The sequence below is a fragment of the Osmerus mordax genome, chromosome 7 (assembly GCF_038355195.1).
Source record: "Osmerus mordax isolate fOsmMor3 chromosome 7, fOsmMor3.pri, whole genome shotgun sequence".
NCBI lineage: Eukaryota > Metazoa > Chordata > Actinopteri > Osmeriformes > Osmeridae > Osmerus > Osmerus mordax.
In genome coordinates, this window is record NC_090056.1 from 10,007,479 (window position 1) to 10,028,408 (window position 20,930).

Consider the following 20,930-nt stretch of genomic DNA (forward strand, 5'->3'; position numbering starts at 1 on the left):
ACTAGAACACAGTCAGTGCGGAGGCCTACCTGGTCAGAGGATTTGAGATGATATGAAGTTCATACCTCCCACTGTGAGAACGCTCTCCTCACCCTTTCATTTACTCTGTGGAGAGGGTGACGCTAATGATGAGTGAAGGGACACCATCTCAGTTTCTTAAATGTACTCAGCGTGAGGACACAGGTCACAGTCTGGTCTCTGATTCATGTTTAAATGTTTAACCCTAACATTGATTATCAACACTATAGAATCACATTTAAAACAGCTCCTTGGCAGAGTGTTGCTTCATGCAGCTTCCTCTATAATGGTCCCTGGCAGTTGGAGCCATACATCCTCTTATGCCTCTGACATCCCATTTTCATCACAGCATCTTCTCCAAGAAGTGAAATAAGGTTTACCCCGGAGGGAAAGTAAATGAAGACAAATGGCCATGGGCTAGGCTGTAGATGGGTGAAGTTGAATGTAATTTAATCTAATTGATGTATTGGCACATGTACTTCATCTCAAGGGAGACAACCTAGAAACATCCTTTATGAGAAACTAATAGAACCACATTTCCTGTAGAAATTGTGCTCTTACTTCAGCAACCAGAAAGTTAAGCGAATACTTTTCAAATGTTTGCCTTTCTTTGATGTTTTGATGTAAAATGTGCAGTTCCGTCACTGATTTTAAATAGCCCCTCAAAAGAAAATAGAAACCGTCCACTTTAATTACGTGAACAATATTCAAAAGAAAGCGTTTGCATTAACTGACAATCAAATAAAGGCAGGGAGTTAATGATCTCTTTCAGGTAATATAATGTGAATCAGAGAATGATGTAAAAATTCAATAAATCTAATCTAGAAATAAAAGAATCCTAGATTACACATTAGTTTAATAGACAGCAAAAATCTATTTTAAATACTACAACACATCCATACATAACCTCCTAGTCAGTCTATTTTTAATCAACAAGGTATTTTTCAATATCTGAGGCTTTTTAACTAAGAGGTTCCAGCCATTTTTGGAAGTGATCTGGATCTCCCTCTTGGTCACCCTAAATTGAATCCACAAAATGTTAAATCGTGAATCTCAAAACATAGCCTCAGACTTGTACTACTCACTGGAACATTTTACATTGCACTGTTTATGATTCAATATCCATACTGATGACACACGGAGGCTGCTTGCTTTCACTTAATTAGTTACTCTTACGACATCTTGAGGCGCTGTTCGCAGAGACAGCTCTCCAAGTAGACTTATCAAGACAGGAAGTGCATCTGTTGTTTTTCCGGAAATGAACCGTGCGGTCGGTGGAGCAACGATGGCTAATTCCTCGGGAAAACAATCAAACAAAAATGCAGGAAGAGGTTCTACAGGGGGTACCGGAGGAGTCAATGGTCCTAATGGTCCTCCGGTCATGCCTCTCGCCTCCCCTCTTATGGGCAAGAAAAAAAAGCCGTTTTTGGGCATGCCCGCGCCACTAGGCTACGTACCTGGACTCGGTAGAGGGTAAGCTAGCATGCTGTGTTAGCGTCAGCTAGCCAGCGAGCTACACTGACTCTTTGGTTTGAATGAATGAAAGTAGCCCACATGCAGTTTTTTGCAACACATTACTATTTAGTACACAAATAAATGCATCACGGCCTGAATCAGCTAAGTATTCTAGTCTTGCTTAATAACGTTTTGTCATACTAACTTCTATGTGATTCCTAACTCTAGTGCGACTGGTTTCACTACACGGTCTGATATCGGTCCTGCTCGCGATGCTAACGACCCAGTGGACGACCGTCATGCACCCCCCGGAAAAAGGACGGTCGGGGATCAGATGAAAAAGAATCAGGAAGATGAGGAAGAGGATCTGAACGACACCAACTATGACGAGGTAAGATGGACACAGCCAAAGTCCATTTTAGCGGGTGTTGTTGCTGTTGAGCCTGTGCTGTAGATTTAAATGAAATGTGTTTATTTAATGATCTCCCTGTTCCTTCTGACCCCCCCAGTTCAATGGCTATGCAGGGAGCCTGTTCTCCAGTGGTCCATATGAGAAAGATGATGAGGAGGCAGATGCCATATATGCAGCTTTGGACAAGAGGATGGATGAGAGACGGAAGGAGAGGAGGTAGCTATCTGTTTCACACCCCTAACAGTCATTCTGTGTGTGTTTGGGCCACTTCCTTTGGTTATTCTTTGTTACTAGGGAGCTGAGGGAAAAGGACGAGATTGAGAAGTACCGTATGGAGCGTCCTAAGATCCAGCAGCAGTTCTCTGATCTCAAGGTATGGAGGGACATGATGCATCAACATTAAATCCTTTACTCTTTCCTCCTCTTCTCCAACATCTTCAATGTATTGCCATAAGTTCTATTTATCAAACAAGGAATGGCATACCATCAACTCAATATTACAAATAGTTTTCCCTGATTTTATGATCTCCATATCGTGGCCATTCATTCCACAGAGGAAGCTGGCAGAGGTGTCTGAGGAGGAGTGGCTGAGTATCCCAGAAGTGGGGGATGCCAGAAACAAGCGCCAGAGGAACCCACGCCACGAGAAACTAACCCCGGTCCCAGACAGCTTCTTCTCCAAGCACCTCCAGACGGGAGAGAAGAACACCTCAGTGGACCCGCTGCAGGGGGTTCGTAGGAACATGTCCACTGAACACAGCGTCCCACACTTTGGTCCTTTCTTTTGTGCTTTGTGTTTCCATCATCCAGAGTGATTCAAAGAGTTGTGGTTTACAGGGTTAAGCTAACTTTTGACCTGATCAGAAACACAATTATATTTTAACCAGTCAGCTCTGACAGGAGCATCATTTGAGGTGCAGTTCCATACTGATAAAAAGGGAGAATAGCAAATCATCCAGACTGGGCTTCTTTGTTGCAATGTCAGTATATGCCAGCAGGAGTCAGTCTTACTTAACATGTCTCATACCCTTACTTTGTAAACACCTCGCCGTAACTCTGGCTGCGTAACTCATCCCAACCTAATGTGTTTGTGTGCTCCATCCTCAGTTGAACCTCCCAGGGGGTCTCAACACGCCCTTCCCAGGAGGCATGACACCAGGCCTGATGACCCCCGGGACAGGAGAGCTGGACATGAGAAAGATTGGCCAAGCCAGGAACACTCTCATGGACATGAGGCTCAGCCAGGTAGCGCAGCAACCCCCCACTGTGACATCACATCCTGTCAGAACCTCTTCCCAGTAGTTTCAGGGTTTCTATGATGTCTCTGTCTCAGGTCTCTGATTCAGTGAGTGGGCAGACAGTGGTGGACCCAAAGGGCTACCTCACAGACCTCAACTCCATGATCCCCACACACGGAGGGGACATCAGGTGAGACCCTCAGGGCTGGTATGAACTCCTGCACTGACGCAGCCTGATGGAAGCGTTCACATGCCACCTACTCAATCTTGCCTTTAGAGATAGACATGGACATTGCATTATATATATATACATGACCTACTTTCTGTGCTCTCCATAGTGACATTAAGAAGGCTCGTCTCCTGCTGAAGTCAGTGAGGGAGACCAACCCCCACCACCCCCCTGCATGGATCGCCTCAGCCAGGCTGGAGGAGGTGACAGGCAAGCTGCAGGTGGCCAGGAACCTCATCATGAAGGGCACAGAGATGTGTCCCAAGGTACCACTGCTGATATACCCTTAGCCCATAGACGGCAGTATGCAGTGACTGTGTGTGTGTGTGGACGTGGGTGTGTGTTTAGTAATAGGCTGCAGGTTTGGTAATGGTGTTTTTGCGTCCGCTCTCTGTGCAGAGCGAGGACGTGTGGCTGGAGGCCGCCAGGTTACAGCCAGGCGACACGGCGAAGGCCGTGGTGGCCCAGGCCGTGCGCCACCTGCCCGGCTCCGTCCGCATCTACATCCGAGCTGCGGAGCTGGAGACGGACGTCAGGGCCAAGAAACGTGTCCTGAGGAAAGGTAAGACTGTGTGTGACTCACGGGAGAGAGAGAAGAGAAAGAGGAAACGAACACTCCAGCATGGACAGTTTAGTTCAGTTTATATATTGATTTTGGCAAAGGGTGCTGGAGAGCAAGCAAAAGAGCGGGAAACGCACAGCAGAATAGTAAACACTTTGTTGACTCTAGATGTTCTCACAGTGTCTACACTTTGGCAGCGGCTCTCTGTGTCTCCCCTATACTAGTTGTCATGCCATCTGATTCTCCTCTTGTTTGTTGGGATATGTCAGGGCCCTGCCAGAAACCCGCCCCCCCGCCTAGCCTCTTCCCAGAAGCATACCTCCCTGACAGAGATGGATGTGCGGCTTCCTTTATACCATATCAGTCCCTACATGTCTGATATGATCTACCCTCCACACTCAAATGCTACATAACACAACTCGGAGCTTTCCCAGCCTGGCTTACAATGTCACATTGTCATAAACAGTCAGCAGCATTATTGTAGACTATCGAAGCTCTCGAACTCCGTTCCCATCTCTGTCCATTGTTTAAGTGTCCTTTGCAGTGAATGGGTGGCTGTACAGTACAAATGTTAAGTGTGTGTACCAAGTGACTTAACCGAGTGTTTGTGTGTACTTGCTTGTCCCCACCAAGCCCTGGAGAACGTGTCCAAGTCTGTGCGTCTGTGGAAGACGGCTGTCGAGCTGGAGGAGCCGGAGGATGCCAGGATCATGCTCAGCAGAGCTGTGGAGTGCTGCCCCACCAGTGTAGAGGTACACACACGCTCAGCCTCCAGCCTGCACAAACACGGACCGTACACGCAAACACACTCCCAGACCTGTGATATGACGGCGCGTGCCCTGAGGGTCTTCCCTGGTGTCCCCCTCTCCCCAGCTGTGGCTGGCCCTGGCCCGCTTGGAGACCTACGAGAACGCCCGGCGCGTTCTGAACAAGGCTCGCGAGAACATCCCCACTGACCGTCACATCTGGATCACGGCGGCCAAGCTGGAGGAGGCCAACGGCAACACTCAGATGGTGGAGAAGATCATAGACAGAGCCATCACCTCTCTGGGGGCCAACGGTGTGGAGATCAACAGGGAACAGTGGATACAGGTGGGGGGTCGGAGAGACCTGGCAAAAGACTCACCCTCTGTTCTCTCTTTCGTCCTTTTGTTGGCGTCACGTGACCTTTACCCCGATCCATTGTTGTGTGGTCCAGTATTCCATGGTTTATTGAGGGAGGGAAAGTGGATCTGTTTACAGCTTGATGTGCTTACACGCACTTTCCAACCATTTTCCATCTGACACAGTCAGCTGTTTGGTTACTTATTATTAAGCTTGGTTTTGTTCAAATCTACTGCCGTGCTTTAATTGTAAATCCTCTCCTCCTGAAATGGCGTCCAGGCAGCGTGTCACGGACAGTCCCCTTCCCGCCTCTTTCTACGTCATTGCTGTTTCCTTTCTTTCACTTGTAGTGCGTTAGATCAGTATCCTAAGCATGCACATTCTTCCTTCTCTTTGTCAATCTTTCCGTCCAGGATGCAGAGGAGTGTGACAAGGCGGGCAGCGTGGCCACGTGTCAGGCAGTGATCCGGGCGGTCATAGGGATTGGGATTGAGGAAGAGGACTGCAAACATACCTGGATGGAGGATGCAGAGAGTGTAAGATCTGTTAGCCAGCCCCTGGCTCTGATGACAGGGAGGACAGTTATCCTCAATTCGTTGGTTGTGTTCATTAAATATCAGGGTCCTGAGGCTTTTCAAATAATTATTCATCATGGCTTTTCAAACATAATGCCCTATGGCCTTGCAGTAATAAGTGTGTGTGTTGCAGTGTGTGTCCCACGGGGCGCTGGAGTGTGCCCGTGCCATCTATGCCCACGCCCTGCAAATGTTCCCCAGCAAGAAGAGTGTGTGGCTCCGAGCAGCTTACTTTGAGAAGAACCACGGTACTAGGTAAGCCTGCCTGCCTCTCAGCCTGCCTGCCTCTCAGCCTGCCTGCTTCTGAGCCTACCTGCCTCTGAGCCGCAGCACCTCTGACGGGCCAGCTCAAGACAGGGGATGTCACCAGCTGCCTGTTGACTGTTTAATGTACCGTGGCCTAGACCAGTGGTTCTCAATCCTGGTCCTCGGGACCCCCTGCCCTCACTCAATCAGGTGTGTTGGAGCAGGGAAACATCTAAAACATGCAGGGCAGGGGGTCACGAGGATCAGGATTGAGAACCACTGGCCTAGACAACTGGGCATGTGCGTGCCGGGTTACTCTACGCCTTGCATAAGTACAGCTTTACCCCTCTTTAACGATCCAGCTCATTTTCTGGGCTAAGGGCTGCTCTTATCTTCTCTTCAGTGGCTTTCTCTTGGATTCTGACCACTCTCTCTATATTCCACCTGTCCTTCCTCTGCCCCCCTCCCCACTCCCAGGGAATCTCTGGAGGCCCTGCTGCAGAGGGCTGTGGCTCACTGTCCCAAGGCCGAGGTCCTCTGGCTGATGGGGGCGAAGTCTAAGTGGCTGGCCGAGGATGTGCCCGCTGCTAGGAGCATCCTTGCTCTGGCCTTCCAGGTAAAGAAGATCAATTCAATTTAGCTTTATTAGCATGACAGTCATTACAACAGTATTGCCAAAGCAAGAGGCACAACAACAGACAACCATACATCAACAAAACCATTCAGAAAAAACATAAGGAACGACAGTCAGTATTGTCCGGAACATGTGGCAACAACAGTGTCAAGAACAGAAAACAACAAATCAAAACAAAAACAACCTAAGTAAATAGCTACATTGAGATGGACAACACAGATCTCTCTCTTCTAAAATGTATTGTCTGTAAATTGTTTAAAAATCACCATAAATAAAGTGTCTTCTGATGGCCTACGTGTGGTTTGGGGGTGTACCGCTGCTGTGCCAAACTGCTGTTCTTCCTCCTCTCCAGGCCAACCCTAACAGTGAGGAGATCTGGCTGGCTGCCGTGAAGCTGGAGTCTGAGAATAATGAGTATGAGAGAGCCAGACGCCTGCTGGCCAAGGCCCGCAGCAGCGCCCCCACCGCCAGGGTACGTGTCTTGTTTGTCACTTGGCTGAACTTTTCAGAAGAGTTCCTCATTCCACAGCCTCAAAGTTCTCACAAGACCTTCCTCCTCCTTGTTGAGATAAAGTGTCACTTTCATTAATTCGACTGTTGGCCCGAGCTCAGTATTTAGACAGTAGGTTGTCGGCACCCAAAGCAGGTATTTCACAACTCATTTGGGTTGTCAGAAGAGGAACAGAAACAAGCAGACATATTAAGCCTTCCTGTTCCTTCTCTTTGTCTCTCTCTCTCTCGGCTCTCTCTCTCTCGGCTCTCTCTCGGCCCTCTCTCGGCCCTTGCTCAATGTTCAAGGGAAATTTAGGATTTAGCTGGTTATCCATTTTAAACTTGTCTATATTCTGCTGTTTTTAAATAGACTGCAACACACACACACGATTTTCCGATCTTGAGGTGAAAGCTGAATTGAGGATGCAGGCTGGAGAGCATGTGTGGGTCAGGCAGGGCAGCAGGTGTTGATGTGGTGTCAGCTCCCCCGCCTCTGGAGGAGGCAGTGTTTCACACAGTTAATGGCGCGTCACACTCAGGTGTCCAAGCTCACATGCCCAGGCCTGCTTAGGAAACTGCCGGAGCAGTCCAAACAATTCCAAATTCACAAGCTGTTAGTCAGTGTCTCTGCGTCTGCCTGTCAGGGCTGCGTTCTCTGCCTCGCCTGTCACGTGGCAGGGCAGCGGGTTTGGCTCTACGTCTGCAGGTTCTTGACTCACTCCTTATGCCACCCAGACACAAGCCACGCCTTTTTGTATTTGTTTTGAGGTTATAAGATGTACAGGAATTTGTAAATGCAATATGCACAAAATAAGTGAAGTGTGTTTGCTGCAGGTGTTTATGAAGTCTGTGAAGCTGGAGTGGGTGCTGGGGAACATCGAGGCAGCCCATGAACTGTGCACAGAGGCCCTGAAGCACTACGAGGACTTCCCCAAGCTGTGGATGATGAGGGGCCAGATAGAGGAGCAGGGTGAACACATGGACAAGGCCAGAGAGGCCTACAACCAGGGGGTAAGGGGGGCGGGGGGGTAGGGTCAATACGGGGGGTTGCAGTGCCCACTCAATGGATTAGTTGTATCTAATCACATCAACTGACTCACTAATGGATGTGTGTGGCTGTGTGTCCGTCACACGTGGATATGTAGTTGAAGAAGTGCCCCCATTCCATGCCTTTGTGGCTACTGCTGTCTCGGCTGGAGGAGAGGATTGGTCAGCTGACCAGAGCCAGAGCCATCCTGGAGAAGGCCCGTCTCAAGAACCCCCAGAGTCCTGAGCTATGGTGAACACACACACACACACACTGGGAGGAGACTGGGTCAAGGACATGCATTTAATAGATTTAAACAACATATAATCATGATGAGTTATACAGGGATCTCTTTACTGAAGCACAATATATAAGTACATTTGTATTTTTGTTGTCAGGTTGGAGTCTGTCAGGTTGGAGTATAGGGCAGGACTGAAGAACATTGCCAACACACTGATGGCCAAGGCTCTGCAGGAGTGCCCCAACTCAGGTCAGGTTCAATATACATTTTATTCATTTAGCAGACATTATTATCCAAATTGATGTACAAATGACCATCCTCTCTGCGATGGCTGCTCCTGGAAATATTGCCTGTGTTTCTCTGTGTAGGTATTCTGTGGGCTGAGGCTGTGTTTCTGGAGGCCAGACCACAGAGGAAGACAAAGAGTGTGGACGCTCTGAAGAAGTGTGAACACGACCCCCACGTCCTGCTGGCTGTCGCCAAGTAAGCCTCCGTCACTTCCCCTGTCGCCTACATCTTCACTCCCCTGTCCTCCCATCCCACATCTCAGCTGCAGATGTCCCCCTCTCTAGGCACCTTTCACTGCTTGGAACTCCCTCCCTCTGTTCTGAGGGTCTCTGTGCTCTCTCTGTTCTGTTCTCTGTCCTCCAAATGAAGGTCTGTTCTGGAACGCGCGTGTGTGTGTGTTTGTATTCCAGGTTATTCTGGAGTGAGCGTAAGATCACCAAGGCCAGAGAGTGGTTCCTCAGGACTGTGAAGATCGAGCCAGACCTGGGAGACGCCTGGGCTCTCTTCTACAAGTTTGAGCAGCAGCATGGGGCAGAGGTAAGGACTTGTGTGTGTGTGTGTGTGTGTGTGTGTGTGTGTGTGTGTGTGTGTGTGTGTGTGTGTGTGTGAGAGATATTGTGAGCCATATTGTGAGCATGTCTCAGTGATATTGTGTGTGTTAAGTGTTAATGAGTTTCTGACCCTCACCCCCCAGGAGCAGCAGCAGGAGGTGCGTAAGCGCTGTGAGAATGCAGAGCCTCGCCACGGGGAACTGTGGTGTGCCGAGTCCAAACATGTCCTCCACTGGCAGAAGAAGATAGGAGAGATCCTCACACAAGTCGCATCCAAGATCAAAAATACCTTCTGAACCAGAACTTTGACCACAGTTGAGCTAGCTGTGAAGATGATACTGATACCAGCACTGCAACAGTGAAACACACACACACACACACACACACACACACACACAGACTCCAGGAAACAGTCTTTGCAGTATGTTACACTGTAAACTGACACCACCTTTTAAGATTTTTTTTGTGTGTTTGGCATAATCTATTCCAACTGATCTTATAGTTATTACTGGGGCAAACAATGCTCTGCTCATACATTGTGCTTTGAAAAACCTTGTAAACCTTTGTAACCTTATTTCATGTAATTCAAGAATTCCTTGACCTTAAAATGCTTTTTAACTCTGGCCAGCTGAGTTTTTGAATGCGTGTCTTCAAGTCATCATTCTTCATAAGGTATAATGACACCCTTGGCTCTGATAAGAAATTATTTGTAAGAGTAAAATCAGTCAAATGTATTTCCTTGGTCATTGTATTATTTTTATTTTTACAACTTGTGTAGAAAGATGGATTGATTGTAGTTTTGTCAAGATGCAGTGCTGCTGTCATGCATTAGCCTTCTTAAGGTTAAAACTGTTATTTTGGATGACTCAATAAACAACTGAGAGGACACTGACCAATTATCTGTATTTATTTCCAGGTTCAAAGTGTGGTGAGGCCGTGAGGGGATTAAGGCTCTGGCTGTGTAGCTGCAATCAAAGATTGCTTTGACATCTTGTGCCTTGAGGTCCTTTAGTACGCTAGGCATGCTTGAATGCAATTCCCAAACTGGTCCTGGCGGCTGATAAGCACGTGTATTTTTTTTATAGAGTATTGTGTCTCAGTATACACAAACTTTGTCAAATGGTTGATAAATTACAAATGCACACGACGATTTTTGCAACATCTACATGTAGACTATCATTGGTCATAACATTTCTTCCCTTCCCATGTGCCGAAACCGAAAGAAACTCAAAAAGTGATTGATCGTGGAAGTTTTGTCGACTTGAATGTACAAGAGTTAAGTGAAATCCTAAGCCGACCAGCAGCAACCCATGACGGAAAAGGAAACTGGAGCTGGCAATGGGATTTTTGCGATGTTGGAAACTACAGAGTTAAATGGCATATTGGCAGTCCGTTTACCAACCAGTTCACTTTTTCAACGAGTTCTCATTTAACACCAAAATACAACACTAACCCGTTTGGATAAAATGAATCCAGCCCGACCATGATTAACTCCTGCGGATGTTACTTGTTGCCACGGGAAAGGATTTGCTCATCTGTGGATCCTCATAAGAAAATGATAAATGGTAGGTGATTCATGACTCGTCGCTGTTACAATATCTTCTTAGTTTTGCTCATCACATTTACTTCTCCACCTGCAATTCAATCCTAAACTAAATGCCTTTACGCACTTCGCAAACTACCGTAAGTCCAATGGAACTTCTCCGAATAACCTATACGTGCCATAGTCATTTTGTAGTGTATTGTAAAAAGTGTATGTTTCAATATGCATAAAATGAACATATAATGAATAAAATGTTAGATATGTCTTCTAATAGTGACATGCTTCCATTAGTGTGTGAACGGGCCTGTGCTCCGTAGCTTCGTGGTGGTTCTACTGTTGGGCGTCTCTTACAGCAAGCGCAGGTGTAACTATGCGGAGATACTAAACTCATACAGAGAGATAATCTCCGTAGAACTTCATAATTTGGTATGTACTCATCGTTGCAAGCACTTTGTGCGACACTTTTATTTTGACATTACATTGCTTGACCTAGTGGCAGAATCGCTAAACTCCAATAGTTATGCATCACTCAACACAATCTGCTTTTTTATTTATTTATCTTATTGTCCAAGGGTATGGATACGAGTTGTAGGCTAAGTAATGTGGGAATGTTTGATCAAGGCCTTGGTCATATAGTGCCCTCCACTGTTTGCTTTATCACAGTGTCAGTATAATGTCAGCGAAATGACTAATGCGACTGTATGATTGTGATAGTTGATAAATGTGCTCTGTTGCAGAATATGACAGACTCATTTGACTCATCTTTAGAGAGGAACCGTTGTCCTTCAGGAAAGGTATGTTATACCTGCCACAAGATGAGACCCTGTTAGTTTCAGCACCATGGACAGGGGACCCACCCCCTGGAAACCAAATAAATGTATCTTGTATAATCTGGTCTACACGAACTTCACATGTTATATATTTGTCAGATGCAGCATGTCCTGCACTCCATATATCGCATGACACAACAGTTCTTATGCCAGGACAGGCCTGGCAGGCCACACGGGGACATTGATAAGCCAGTGGAGAAGATGGAAAAGCTGATCAGACAGAACTGCAGGGACATTGACCTGGTGAGGCCCAACAAAACAGATCCCCATCGCTGCATTTCGAGAATTACAACATGTTTGCTGGCTGTGATGGCTCTTAAGTCTAATACCAATTTATAATTTCAGGTGAGAGGACAAAAGAGATTGTCCTGTTCCACTGGAAAGAAAACAAAAGGAAATAAAAGAAGAAAAAAACGGCTCATAAGGGCACTGAAAAATTGTTGGCAGATTCTCCAGAGCATGTACACGTCTGCAAAATAATCTTCAACTTTTCCACCACAAAGCATTGCACCTTTTCAAAAGGTCGTTGTGTGTATGCATATTATGTATCGCTTAACAGTAATATTGCAGGCCTACAGTTTCAAATGTTATCGGTTCTGAGGCTGCTTTTTGTATGTACACAGTTAAGCTCACATCACCATTACAAACCTGACCACGAATAAACTCAACCATGCAATGCAATCTAATGTTTTTGTGGATAAACCCTTTTCAGTTATGACTGTAGATAGTAGGTTTCGTTGTTCACATTCTCTTCATGATGCTTTTATTATTGTTGCTGTACTCTTTAAATACATGATAAAATCCAACTGCTTTATACCAAACAATAAATTACTGCCAAATCCGTTCAGTGCCAGAACATTTAGTGAACTATTCCTTAATAGCAATGAGAATAAGGGGGCTTGTACAACGCCTGACCTAAAAAGGCGGTCAGTGAGAGTTATTTAATTTGTGAATAAATGTTAATTGTACTTAGAAGATCTCAGATAGTATCTGTAAGCAATGCAAGTATTTGTGTATTCAAGGTTTCAAAAGCAAGGTTTTTTATTTTGGGGATGAATATTCTGTCATAATTCTGAGGACCCGTAAGGACCCTTGTGAAATTTTCTTCACGCCTAGCTTGCTACTATTAACAACTTGCTAACATTGCCGGTCAAGGTGGGGTTTCGTTCCTGCCTGATACAATGGCTAGTATTATATCGTCATTTGTTATTTTCCTACATCTTGTTTGCATCACCGGCGCCGTTTTTGAAGATCAAGTTGGAAAATTCGATTGGTATGTACTGTAGCAGGCTACCATTAATTATGTGGCTTGCTAGCAAGCTGACTAGCTAAGGAAGCTAACTATGCAACTTACCATTTACCGCTGTAGCTATAGATGGTAGCCTACTAGCAACTATTAGGGTGTACACCTTTTAGTTACACATGGCCATGCACTGTCACTTATAAGTGTAATTAAGTTAGGCGTAGACGTATTTTGTATTTCGTATTTTGTATAACAATGATAGACATGTAGCTAGCTTATCAAACTGCTGCTGTGTGTGTGTCGTACTGCCCGAACGGGTGAGAGTGAATACTACGCAAATCTTATGACAGAAACATTCAAGCTAGCTCTGATTCTCATCTTCTTTCTTTTGATCAAATAAGTAAACATTGCCAATGGGTGAACGTTAATGTATGAAAACACGTTTGCTATGTTTAGTTTATAATACTGTCAACTACGTAAACAAACTAGCTCTACTTAACAATAACTAAATAAGCTGTGAGTTTACTGTCCATGTGTATTATTTTTTTATCCAGGCGACAGCAATACGTTGGCAATGTGCGCTTTGCGCATATAGACTCGCAATCGCAGGCCTCTAAAAAGCTACTTTTAGCTACCGACCAGAATATATTTGCCTCACTTAATTCCAGGACTGGAGACCTCAGTGAGTATTTCGTAATTTGTACAAGAAAACAGACAGCTTGCACAAGGATTTTCCTTTTTTATTATTGAGTTATTATTGAGTTATTTACAAACAGTTTGCACCTCCACTGATCATTGTTTTCTATATTTTCAACAGCTTGGCGACATGTAGACAAGGCAGGACCAGAGGGAATTATTGATAGTCTTCTCGTGCATGGAAAAGGTGACCAAATAATAGTCGAAAATTCGAATTAGTATTTGACATGTTATATTGTCGCATAACATGTGAGGTTTTCTTGTTAAATACAGAAATACATCGTTGGTGAAATAAGCTGTCTACCAGTCCCGTCATTCCCATTCTTTTAGACTTTTTAGATTTTGTTTTAATTAGTCTTATTGTCTTATAGATGCTGTATTAGTTGTTGGTAATGGTCGCCTGCTTCGTTCCTGGGACACAAATATTGGAGGGCTCAACTGGGAAATGGTGCTTGACACTGGAAGGTATTTGTTGCATGAATTGACTGCATTTAATAAGTGTAAAATAAGTGTAAGGGTGATTTCATCAGACATGTTTGACATATCTGTGTTTGACACACTTGTTCCGGGAGTACAACGGTACTTAGGAATTATTGGCTGGACCTGATGTTTCCTCCAGGATCACAATGACTCTTATTGAGAGACTTGTTGGTTCGTTGTAACTGACTTTTGTACTTGCGGTGTAATATATTTTGTTGCTTGCTTTTTTTCCACAGGTACACCCTTGCAATTGTTGAGGTTCATGTTGTTTAACTGTAACTTGTTCAACTACTTGCTCTTATGGTTCTTCCCTTTGGGACTTATTTAGTTTTCACAATGTATGCTTCATGTTTTGGCTACCCGCAATGTTTGGGGTGTCTCGTTGTTATGATCAGTGACCTATGCACTTTTGTAAAGCTCTCTCTTGGAAGTCGCTTTGGATAAAAGCATCTGCTAAACGCATAAATGTAAAAATCTCTGTACTTATCCACATTTCAGTTTCCAGTCAGCATGTTTGGTGATACAAAACTCTATGAGGTATGTGGCTGTTCTTAAGAAAGCTGCTATTTCCGTCCACTACCTCTCTGATGGCCATGAGGAATGGGTAGAGAATCTCCCTGAGAGGTAAGCAACCATTCCTGTATTTGGAATAATAATGGAATACTTGGCCAATTTTTTTCTGACAATTATCATGTCTTCCACAGTCATACTGTGCATTACCAGGCAGTCTACTCCGGGGGCGAAGGGGATCTTTATGTACTGGGAGTGGTTGATCATTCACACCTTGCAATTATAGAGTATGACATTAAAACCGGAGAAATCATGAACCAGGTATTTTTTATCAGCAGTCTAGTAGCAATTCTCAACTCTTTGTTACATACATTGCTGTATGTAATATTATCTAATTGCTAATGGAATGATTCAATGCCTATCAAGTACATAGATAGGTGTATGTATTTTGCTTTTCTGAACCCACTTCACTTACTGGTTGTGAATTGTATCCGTAGAGGTCAGTTGAAGCTCCATGGCTCTCCAGTCTGCAGGGCAGCTGTGTGGTGGTAGGCCAGGGGACCCTGGTGTGTGTTGACCCTGTCACCATGGCTCTCTACACCCTTCCCCTCCAGACAGAGGGACAGATGAACCAGATACTCCTGCAGGTATGTATATACCAATAACAAACACTGTTCCTCAAAAGGTACCAAGCTTGATTAAACCATGCAGGCTGAATGAAATGTTTTTTTAATAATACTATAGTCAGATGGCTGAGTGGTTAGGGAATCGGGCTAGTAATCAGAAGGTTGCTAGTTCAATTCCCGGCTATGCCAACCAAATGATGTTGTGTCCTTGGGCAAGGCACTTCACCCAACTTGCCTCGGGGCGAATGTCCCTGTACTTACTGTAAGTCGCTCTGGATAAGAGCGTCTGCTAAATGACTAAATGTAAATGTATACTGAAACAAACTTGTGTTTGTGGGGAAAACAACAGCATGCTTCTGATTGTCTCCTTTACATCTCACCCCAGTCTCTTGACCTGGAGGTGACCCCAGGGTTCCAGCCCGTCCTTGTTTCCACCCAGCCTAACCCAGCTCGGCCTCCACTGTCAGAGTTCTTCCTTCAGCTGGGGCCAGACCACCACCTCTTGATGCAGCTAAACAACGATCTCATCCTCACCCTCAGAGACTTCAAACCCGTACATAATTCCATCCAGTCTTGTTTGTTTATTATGTAAAAATATTAGATGCTCCATTTCACACAGTTTTGCTTGATTCATCCCAGGTTCACAATGGTTATGAGGCCTATGAAAACTAAACATCTGTTTCTTGTTTTAGGCTTTCCTTGTTTCCTTTGCAACTACAGGGGAGAAGACAGTGGTTGCTGTCATGATGCCCAAAAATGAAACGGTGAGTATTCCTTCCTCCTTTTCTTTCATCTTCATAGTCAGTGACTTTCTGTTGAGCTGTTGCGGTTGTTTTTTGTACTGGGAGGGATGAGCCTTGTATGTGTGTAATTATTCAGACTTGTTTATTCCCAAGCATGTGTAACCACCACCCTTATTTTACTGTAAATATCCAACTCAAACACTAGCTATAACCCCCTATTGCCCCTCTGTCTTCCTCTCTAGGCAAACTCCATTAATCTTTTCAGTGCTGATTCTGGCCGCAGGCTCCTTGACACAACTGTGATCTATAATATAGATCCTAATGGGGGGAAACCATGCAAGGTAAGTACACAGATCAAGGTTATTTGCCTAGCAGTTTGGATAGAAACTTCAATGGAACCCTAAATATATATATATATATTTTTTTTCAGCTGCATGTCCATGCCTTTCTAAAGAAGGATGATTCTGTTGGCTACAGGGTCCTGGTGCAAACTGAAGACCATGCTCTCACTTTCATACAACAACCTGGTACTGTTCAAACGGCTCTGTGTTGCAACTAGCATAGCCTACATGCTTTATTCAGGAGCAAAGAGTTTGGCTACAATGTGTGAACCTAAGTTGTCTGGTTTTAAAATTCTCACCCCTCTCCGTTTTGCCTGTCTTTTGAAGGCCGTACTGTGTGGAACAGAGAAGAGGCTCTGGCTGATGTGGTTACCATGGAAATGGTGGATCTACCACTTACTGGGACCCAGGCGGAGCTTGAGGGAGAGTTTGGCAAGAAGGCTGGTAATGGATTCAACTAGAATTGTGCTTAATGTTACTATCTAATATTTTTTAAGTTTGTAAAAATGCTTTGGTAAGATTTGTTTGGGTCCAAAACCCATGTGTTCCCGGTAGTATGCTGCTTGTTCGCCTGACGTTTCGGTTTTTCCTTAATCTACTTTATATCTGTCTGTCATTGGCTTCACTTCTTGCTTTGTTTTTCTTTTGCTCTTTCTAACCGCTGCGCTTGGATCAAGCCATACAAGGTAATGTGAAGTGCTGTCCTTTATCATAGTATAGCATCTGCTGCACAGGTTTTGAAGTGTTGGTCTTTACAGTACAGGACTTCATGAGAGAAGCATAGTTCAGGCATGACATTCAGGCAGTGTGCGTCATTATGCTCATCAAGTACACCTGTGTAAGCCTGCTTCAAGCCCATTGGGCCACGTCCGGTAAGGCGGCAATATAATGCTGCACGGATACGCACACACTCACTCCCTGTTGTTGTATTTTCTGTGCTGCTGCCGGCCTCCACTATCCCCATCTCCCCCATGTTGTCTGTAGATTACTATTTAACTAAGGGGATTATTACTTTATTTGCTCCCTGCCTCATATTGTATGTATGTTGCTCGCTATGCTAGAGGCAGGGAGTGCTTCCCCTAGATGCATTAACTTTGGCAAAGTCAAACCTATTTCCATGTCTATGGTTATCAATAAATGTAATGGGCTTACCTAAACCATGTAAAGATCCTCTGGCCTTGGTCCTGTTTCATCACTTTTCTTTGGGGCTCTGTTCTGTGACTCGGTGACAGAACTGCAGATTCCTGTAAAGTGCTCTAATCCCCTGTTCTCCTGCTGTGCATGTAGATGGGCTGTTGTCCATGGTTCTGAAGAGACTGTCCTCCCAGCTCATCCTGCTGCAGGCCTGGCTTGCCCATATGTGGAAGCTGTTCTACGATGCACGCAAGCCCCGCAGCCAGGTCAAGAACGAGGTGACCATCGAGAACCTGTCCAGAGATGAGTTTAATCTGCAGAAGATGATGGTTATGGTGACTGCTTCTGGGAAGGTGAGAGACAGAAATCCCCAATCTATTGTTGTATATTTATATATTATAATAGATCAAAGTGTACTCCTGTCTTGACTAGTTGATTTGCCTCGATAGTCATGTCACAAATAATAAATGTTCCCCCCCTTGGTCCAGCTTTTTGGCATTGACAGCAAGTCTGGCACCATCTTGTGGAAACACTACCTGGAGAATGTCCAGCCTAATGCAGCCTTCAAGCTGATGGTGCAAAGAACCACAGCACACTTCCCTCATCCCCCACAGTGCACTTTACTTATCAAGGACAAGGTTGGATAATCATACTTTATGCTTAACCAGCCATTACTTACGTTAAGTCATCGTGAAAGTGCAAAACAGATTTTTGTGTCATATGTATGTATCAATGTTTTTATGTCTTGGTATGTTCTTTAGAGCACTGGACTTGCCACTCTACATGTTTTCAACCCCATCTTTGGAAGGAAGAGTCATATTGCCCTGCCTGCTTTGCCCCGGCCTGTTCTCCAGTCTCTGCTGCTACCGGTCATGGACCAAGATTATGCCAAAGTCCTGCTGCTTGTTGATGACCAATACAAGGTTGGTTGGCCAAAAGTGGACTGAGAATTAGATGCCCAATTGTGAAGTTGGAGCATGGAGTCCTCAGGTCCAGAAACCTTTCTTCCCCTCGCTTGCTTTCAAATGTGTAATGTTTGTAAATGAAATGGACCTTTTACTTCCCCTCCTCTTCCATATTTCTAGGTGACCGCTTTTCCCTCAACAAAGAATGTGCTGCAACAGCTGCAAGAAATGGCGTCCTCCATATTTTTCTATCTGGTGGATTCAAACCAGGGAAGACTGAGTGGGTACAGGCTACGCAAGGCAAGTCAGAAGCACCATCAGAAGCAAGTTTTACTGTATGTGATCTGTACCAAGTGACTGCCACTGACAAGGAGGCTGTGTATGTAACTGCAGTCTTGTTGACTGTTTTCCAGGACCTCTCTACTGAGCTCATCTGGGAGGTGGTACTCCCCACAGAAGTGCAGAGGATTGTCTCAGTCAAGGGGAAGAGGCCTAATGAGCATGTGCACTCCCAGGGCCGAGTGATGGGAGACAGGAGCGTGCTCTACAAGGTGAAGGCTCACTGGTTTGATTACTCTCTAGCAGAGTTTAAATACTGTAATCATGTTACAGTATCAGTAAGTACAGTAATCACGTTTGTGTGTTCACTCCTGTAGTACTTGAACCCTAACCTCCTGGCCGTAGTGACTGAAAGCACAGACCTGAATCAGGAGCGCAGCTTTGTGGGAATGTTCCTGGTTGACGGTGTGACTGGACGCATCATTCATGAAGCCATCCAGAGGAAGGCCAGAGGACCAGTGCATTTTGTCCACTCCGAGAACTGGGTAGTGGTGAGTAAAACCTTAATCCTCTGTTATATAAGTGCAGAAAATCAACTAAATGATATGTTCATAGTTATACTGTAAGATGTACTGTAAACTATATACAGTACTATAATTTTTTTTTATTTGTACTTGTCCTGTCAATCTCCCATTTTTACACAGTATGAATACTGGAGCACAAGGTCCCGGAGGAATGAGTTCTCTGTGCTGGAACTCTTTGAGGGAATGGAGCTGTACAACAGCACTGTGTTCAGCTCACTGGACCGCCCTTACCCACCCCAGGTCCTTCAGCAGTCCTACATCTTCCCCTCTCCCATCACCACCCTGGAGGCCACACTCACAGAGAAGGGCATCACCAGTCGCCACCTCCTGGGTCTGTGCCATCAAATCACATGGAACTGACATTCAGTATAAGATCTGGCACTGAAATATATATGTGTTGTTCTCCCAGTAACCCACCCAACAATATATAAATTAATAGCTGTGCATTTATCCTGTGATCTCCTTTGTGGATATTTTTGTTTTGTAGTGGGTCTGCCATCAGGAGCCATTTTGTCTTTACCCAAGATGTTTGTGGACCCACGGAGACCTGAGATCGTCTCTGAACACAGCCGGTTAGTGGAACTACACATCCCACCTGTTACGGAATGGCCTACCCCAGTCTATAAATAATTTATCCCTGTCAAACAAAGTTTGAAGGTAAAGAGATTTTATGTTTTTCAGTGAAGAAAACCTGATACCCTATGCCCCAGAGATGCCTATTCGTACAGAGTGGTTCATCAACTACAACCAGACCGTGTCAAGAGTGCGAGGAATTTATACTGCCCCCTCTGGCCTGGAGTCCACTTGTCTGGTTAGTGCCTTTTTGTCATATTTACAAAAGTATATATTTTTTATCACATATATTAGCAATATACCTTCATTACAGTCACATTTGCCAACTGTAATGAAAATATTAGTGAAACTAAATAAAAACAAACTCGTATTGCTTTCACAGGTGGTGGCATATGGTCTTGACATCTACCAAACCAGAGTCTACCCATCCAAACAATTTGATGTACTGAAGGACGATTATGACTATGTACTGATTAGTAGTGTACTTTTTGGACTGTTTTTTGCAACTATGATTAGTAAACGCCTGGCAGAGGTGAAACTGCTCAATCGGGCATGGCGGTAAAGTATTCACAGATGACCAGTAGGTCTCTGTCTTTATCTTGCCACTGCTACATGGGTAACCCCAGCCCATGGATATCGACAGGCTGAAACCGTCATCTCAGCCCGGAGTCAATATCAGTGTTCCATGTGGAGTTGCTGGGGGAAATGTAAAATCATGATGGCTGAAAAAGCTTTCCTGTGTGTTTCTAATTTATTTTAACAAGTTCAAGAAATGTCAGGTCACTGAGTCTTTGTGAGATTTTATAAGTTAATGATTTATACATTCTGTGTTTTATGTATAGATATATTTCTGGTCTCCCACACTGGACAAGGGCCTAGGTTGTTTTAGCAAGTTGAAATCAGAGCAAATTATATAGATGTGGATTTTAGGCACATCTAACTGTAGAATAATCAAATCACAGTAACAAATTAAACTATTTGAAAATGTTTTCATAGATACGTTTGTTATTTTTTTTTCCTTGTATGGTGAAGCTGACTTGAAGGACCCTGTGAAAGAAAATAAAAGTTACTTTCAAGTGAGTTCAGGAACATGTTTTCTTTGTACACATTGATTCCCAACGTTTAAATTATGTATCCCAAACCCTCCTGAGACAGACAATTCACTGGTCAGTACAACACAACATTTTGTGTTGTACTGACAATATTGGTAATATATGTTTAATTCCTTACTAACTTTACTTTGCATACATTAAATGCATTTTCCTGTGCATATAATATTGCAGTTTCTATATATAGCTCAACACGAAATTGTTTAACCAAACATGACATGATTGCAAATTACTGTAACGTTACCTACTAAGCAATATATAC

At 44.5% G+C, this 20,930-nt stretch overlaps 2 protein-coding genes and 1 long non-coding RNA gene across 3 annotated transcripts; all 3 read left to right on the top strand.

The window, feature by feature from the left end:
• Positions 1-1,276: 1,276 nt before the first annotated feature.
• On the top strand, positions 1,277-9,964 carry prpf6 (PRP6 pre-mRNA processing factor 6 homolog (S. cerevisiae)). Its single transcript, XM_067239658.1, has 21 exons — positions 1,277-1,491; positions 1,702-1,864; positions 1,983-2,101; positions 2,180-2,258; positions 2,440-2,616; positions 2,993-3,130; positions 3,219-3,313; positions 3,462-3,618; positions 3,752-3,914; positions 4,548-4,666; positions 4,788-5,006; positions 5,432-5,554; positions 5,727-5,848; positions 6,317-6,455; positions 6,826-6,945; positions 7,800-7,976; positions 8,111-8,244; positions 8,391-8,482; positions 8,602-8,716; positions 8,932-9,058; positions 9,216-9,964. Exons 1-21 carry the CDS (start codon positions 1,277-1,279, stop codon positions 9,366-9,368), a joined length of 2,946 nt encoding a protein of 981 aa, XP_067095759.1. The 3' UTR covers positions 9,369-9,964.
• Positions 9,965-10,274: 310 nt separating this feature from the next.
• On the top strand, positions 10,275-12,281 carry LOC136946308 (uncharacterized). Its single transcript, XR_010876882.1, has 5 exons — positions 10,275-10,637; positions 10,907-11,041; positions 11,353-11,409; positions 11,545-11,688; positions 11,791-12,281. It is a non-coding gene; the product is annotated as an uncharacterized lncRNA (long non-coding RNA).
• A 301-nt stretch (positions 12,282-12,582) lies between these two features.
• Positions 12,583-20,639, top strand: emc1 (ER membrane protein complex subunit 1). Its single transcript, XM_067240421.1, has 22 exons — positions 12,583-12,718; positions 13,243-13,370; positions 13,506-13,571; positions 13,756-13,849; positions 14,363-14,488; positions 14,569-14,695; positions 14,872-15,021; positions 15,386-15,553; positions 15,693-15,764; positions 15,986-16,084; positions 16,174-16,270; positions 16,412-16,528; positions 17,372-17,571; positions 17,707-17,856; positions 17,980-18,141; positions 18,304-18,423; positions 18,537-18,674; positions 18,780-18,953; positions 19,107-19,317; positions 19,474-19,558; positions 19,668-19,797; positions 19,942-20,639. The coding sequence occupies exons 1-22, from the start codon at positions 12,627-12,629 to the stop codon at positions 20,119-20,121; spliced, it is 2,886 nt and encodes a 961-aa protein (XP_067096522.1). The 5' UTR covers positions 12,583-12,626; the 3' UTR covers positions 20,122-20,639.
• Positions 20,640-20,930: the final 291 nt, after the last annotated feature.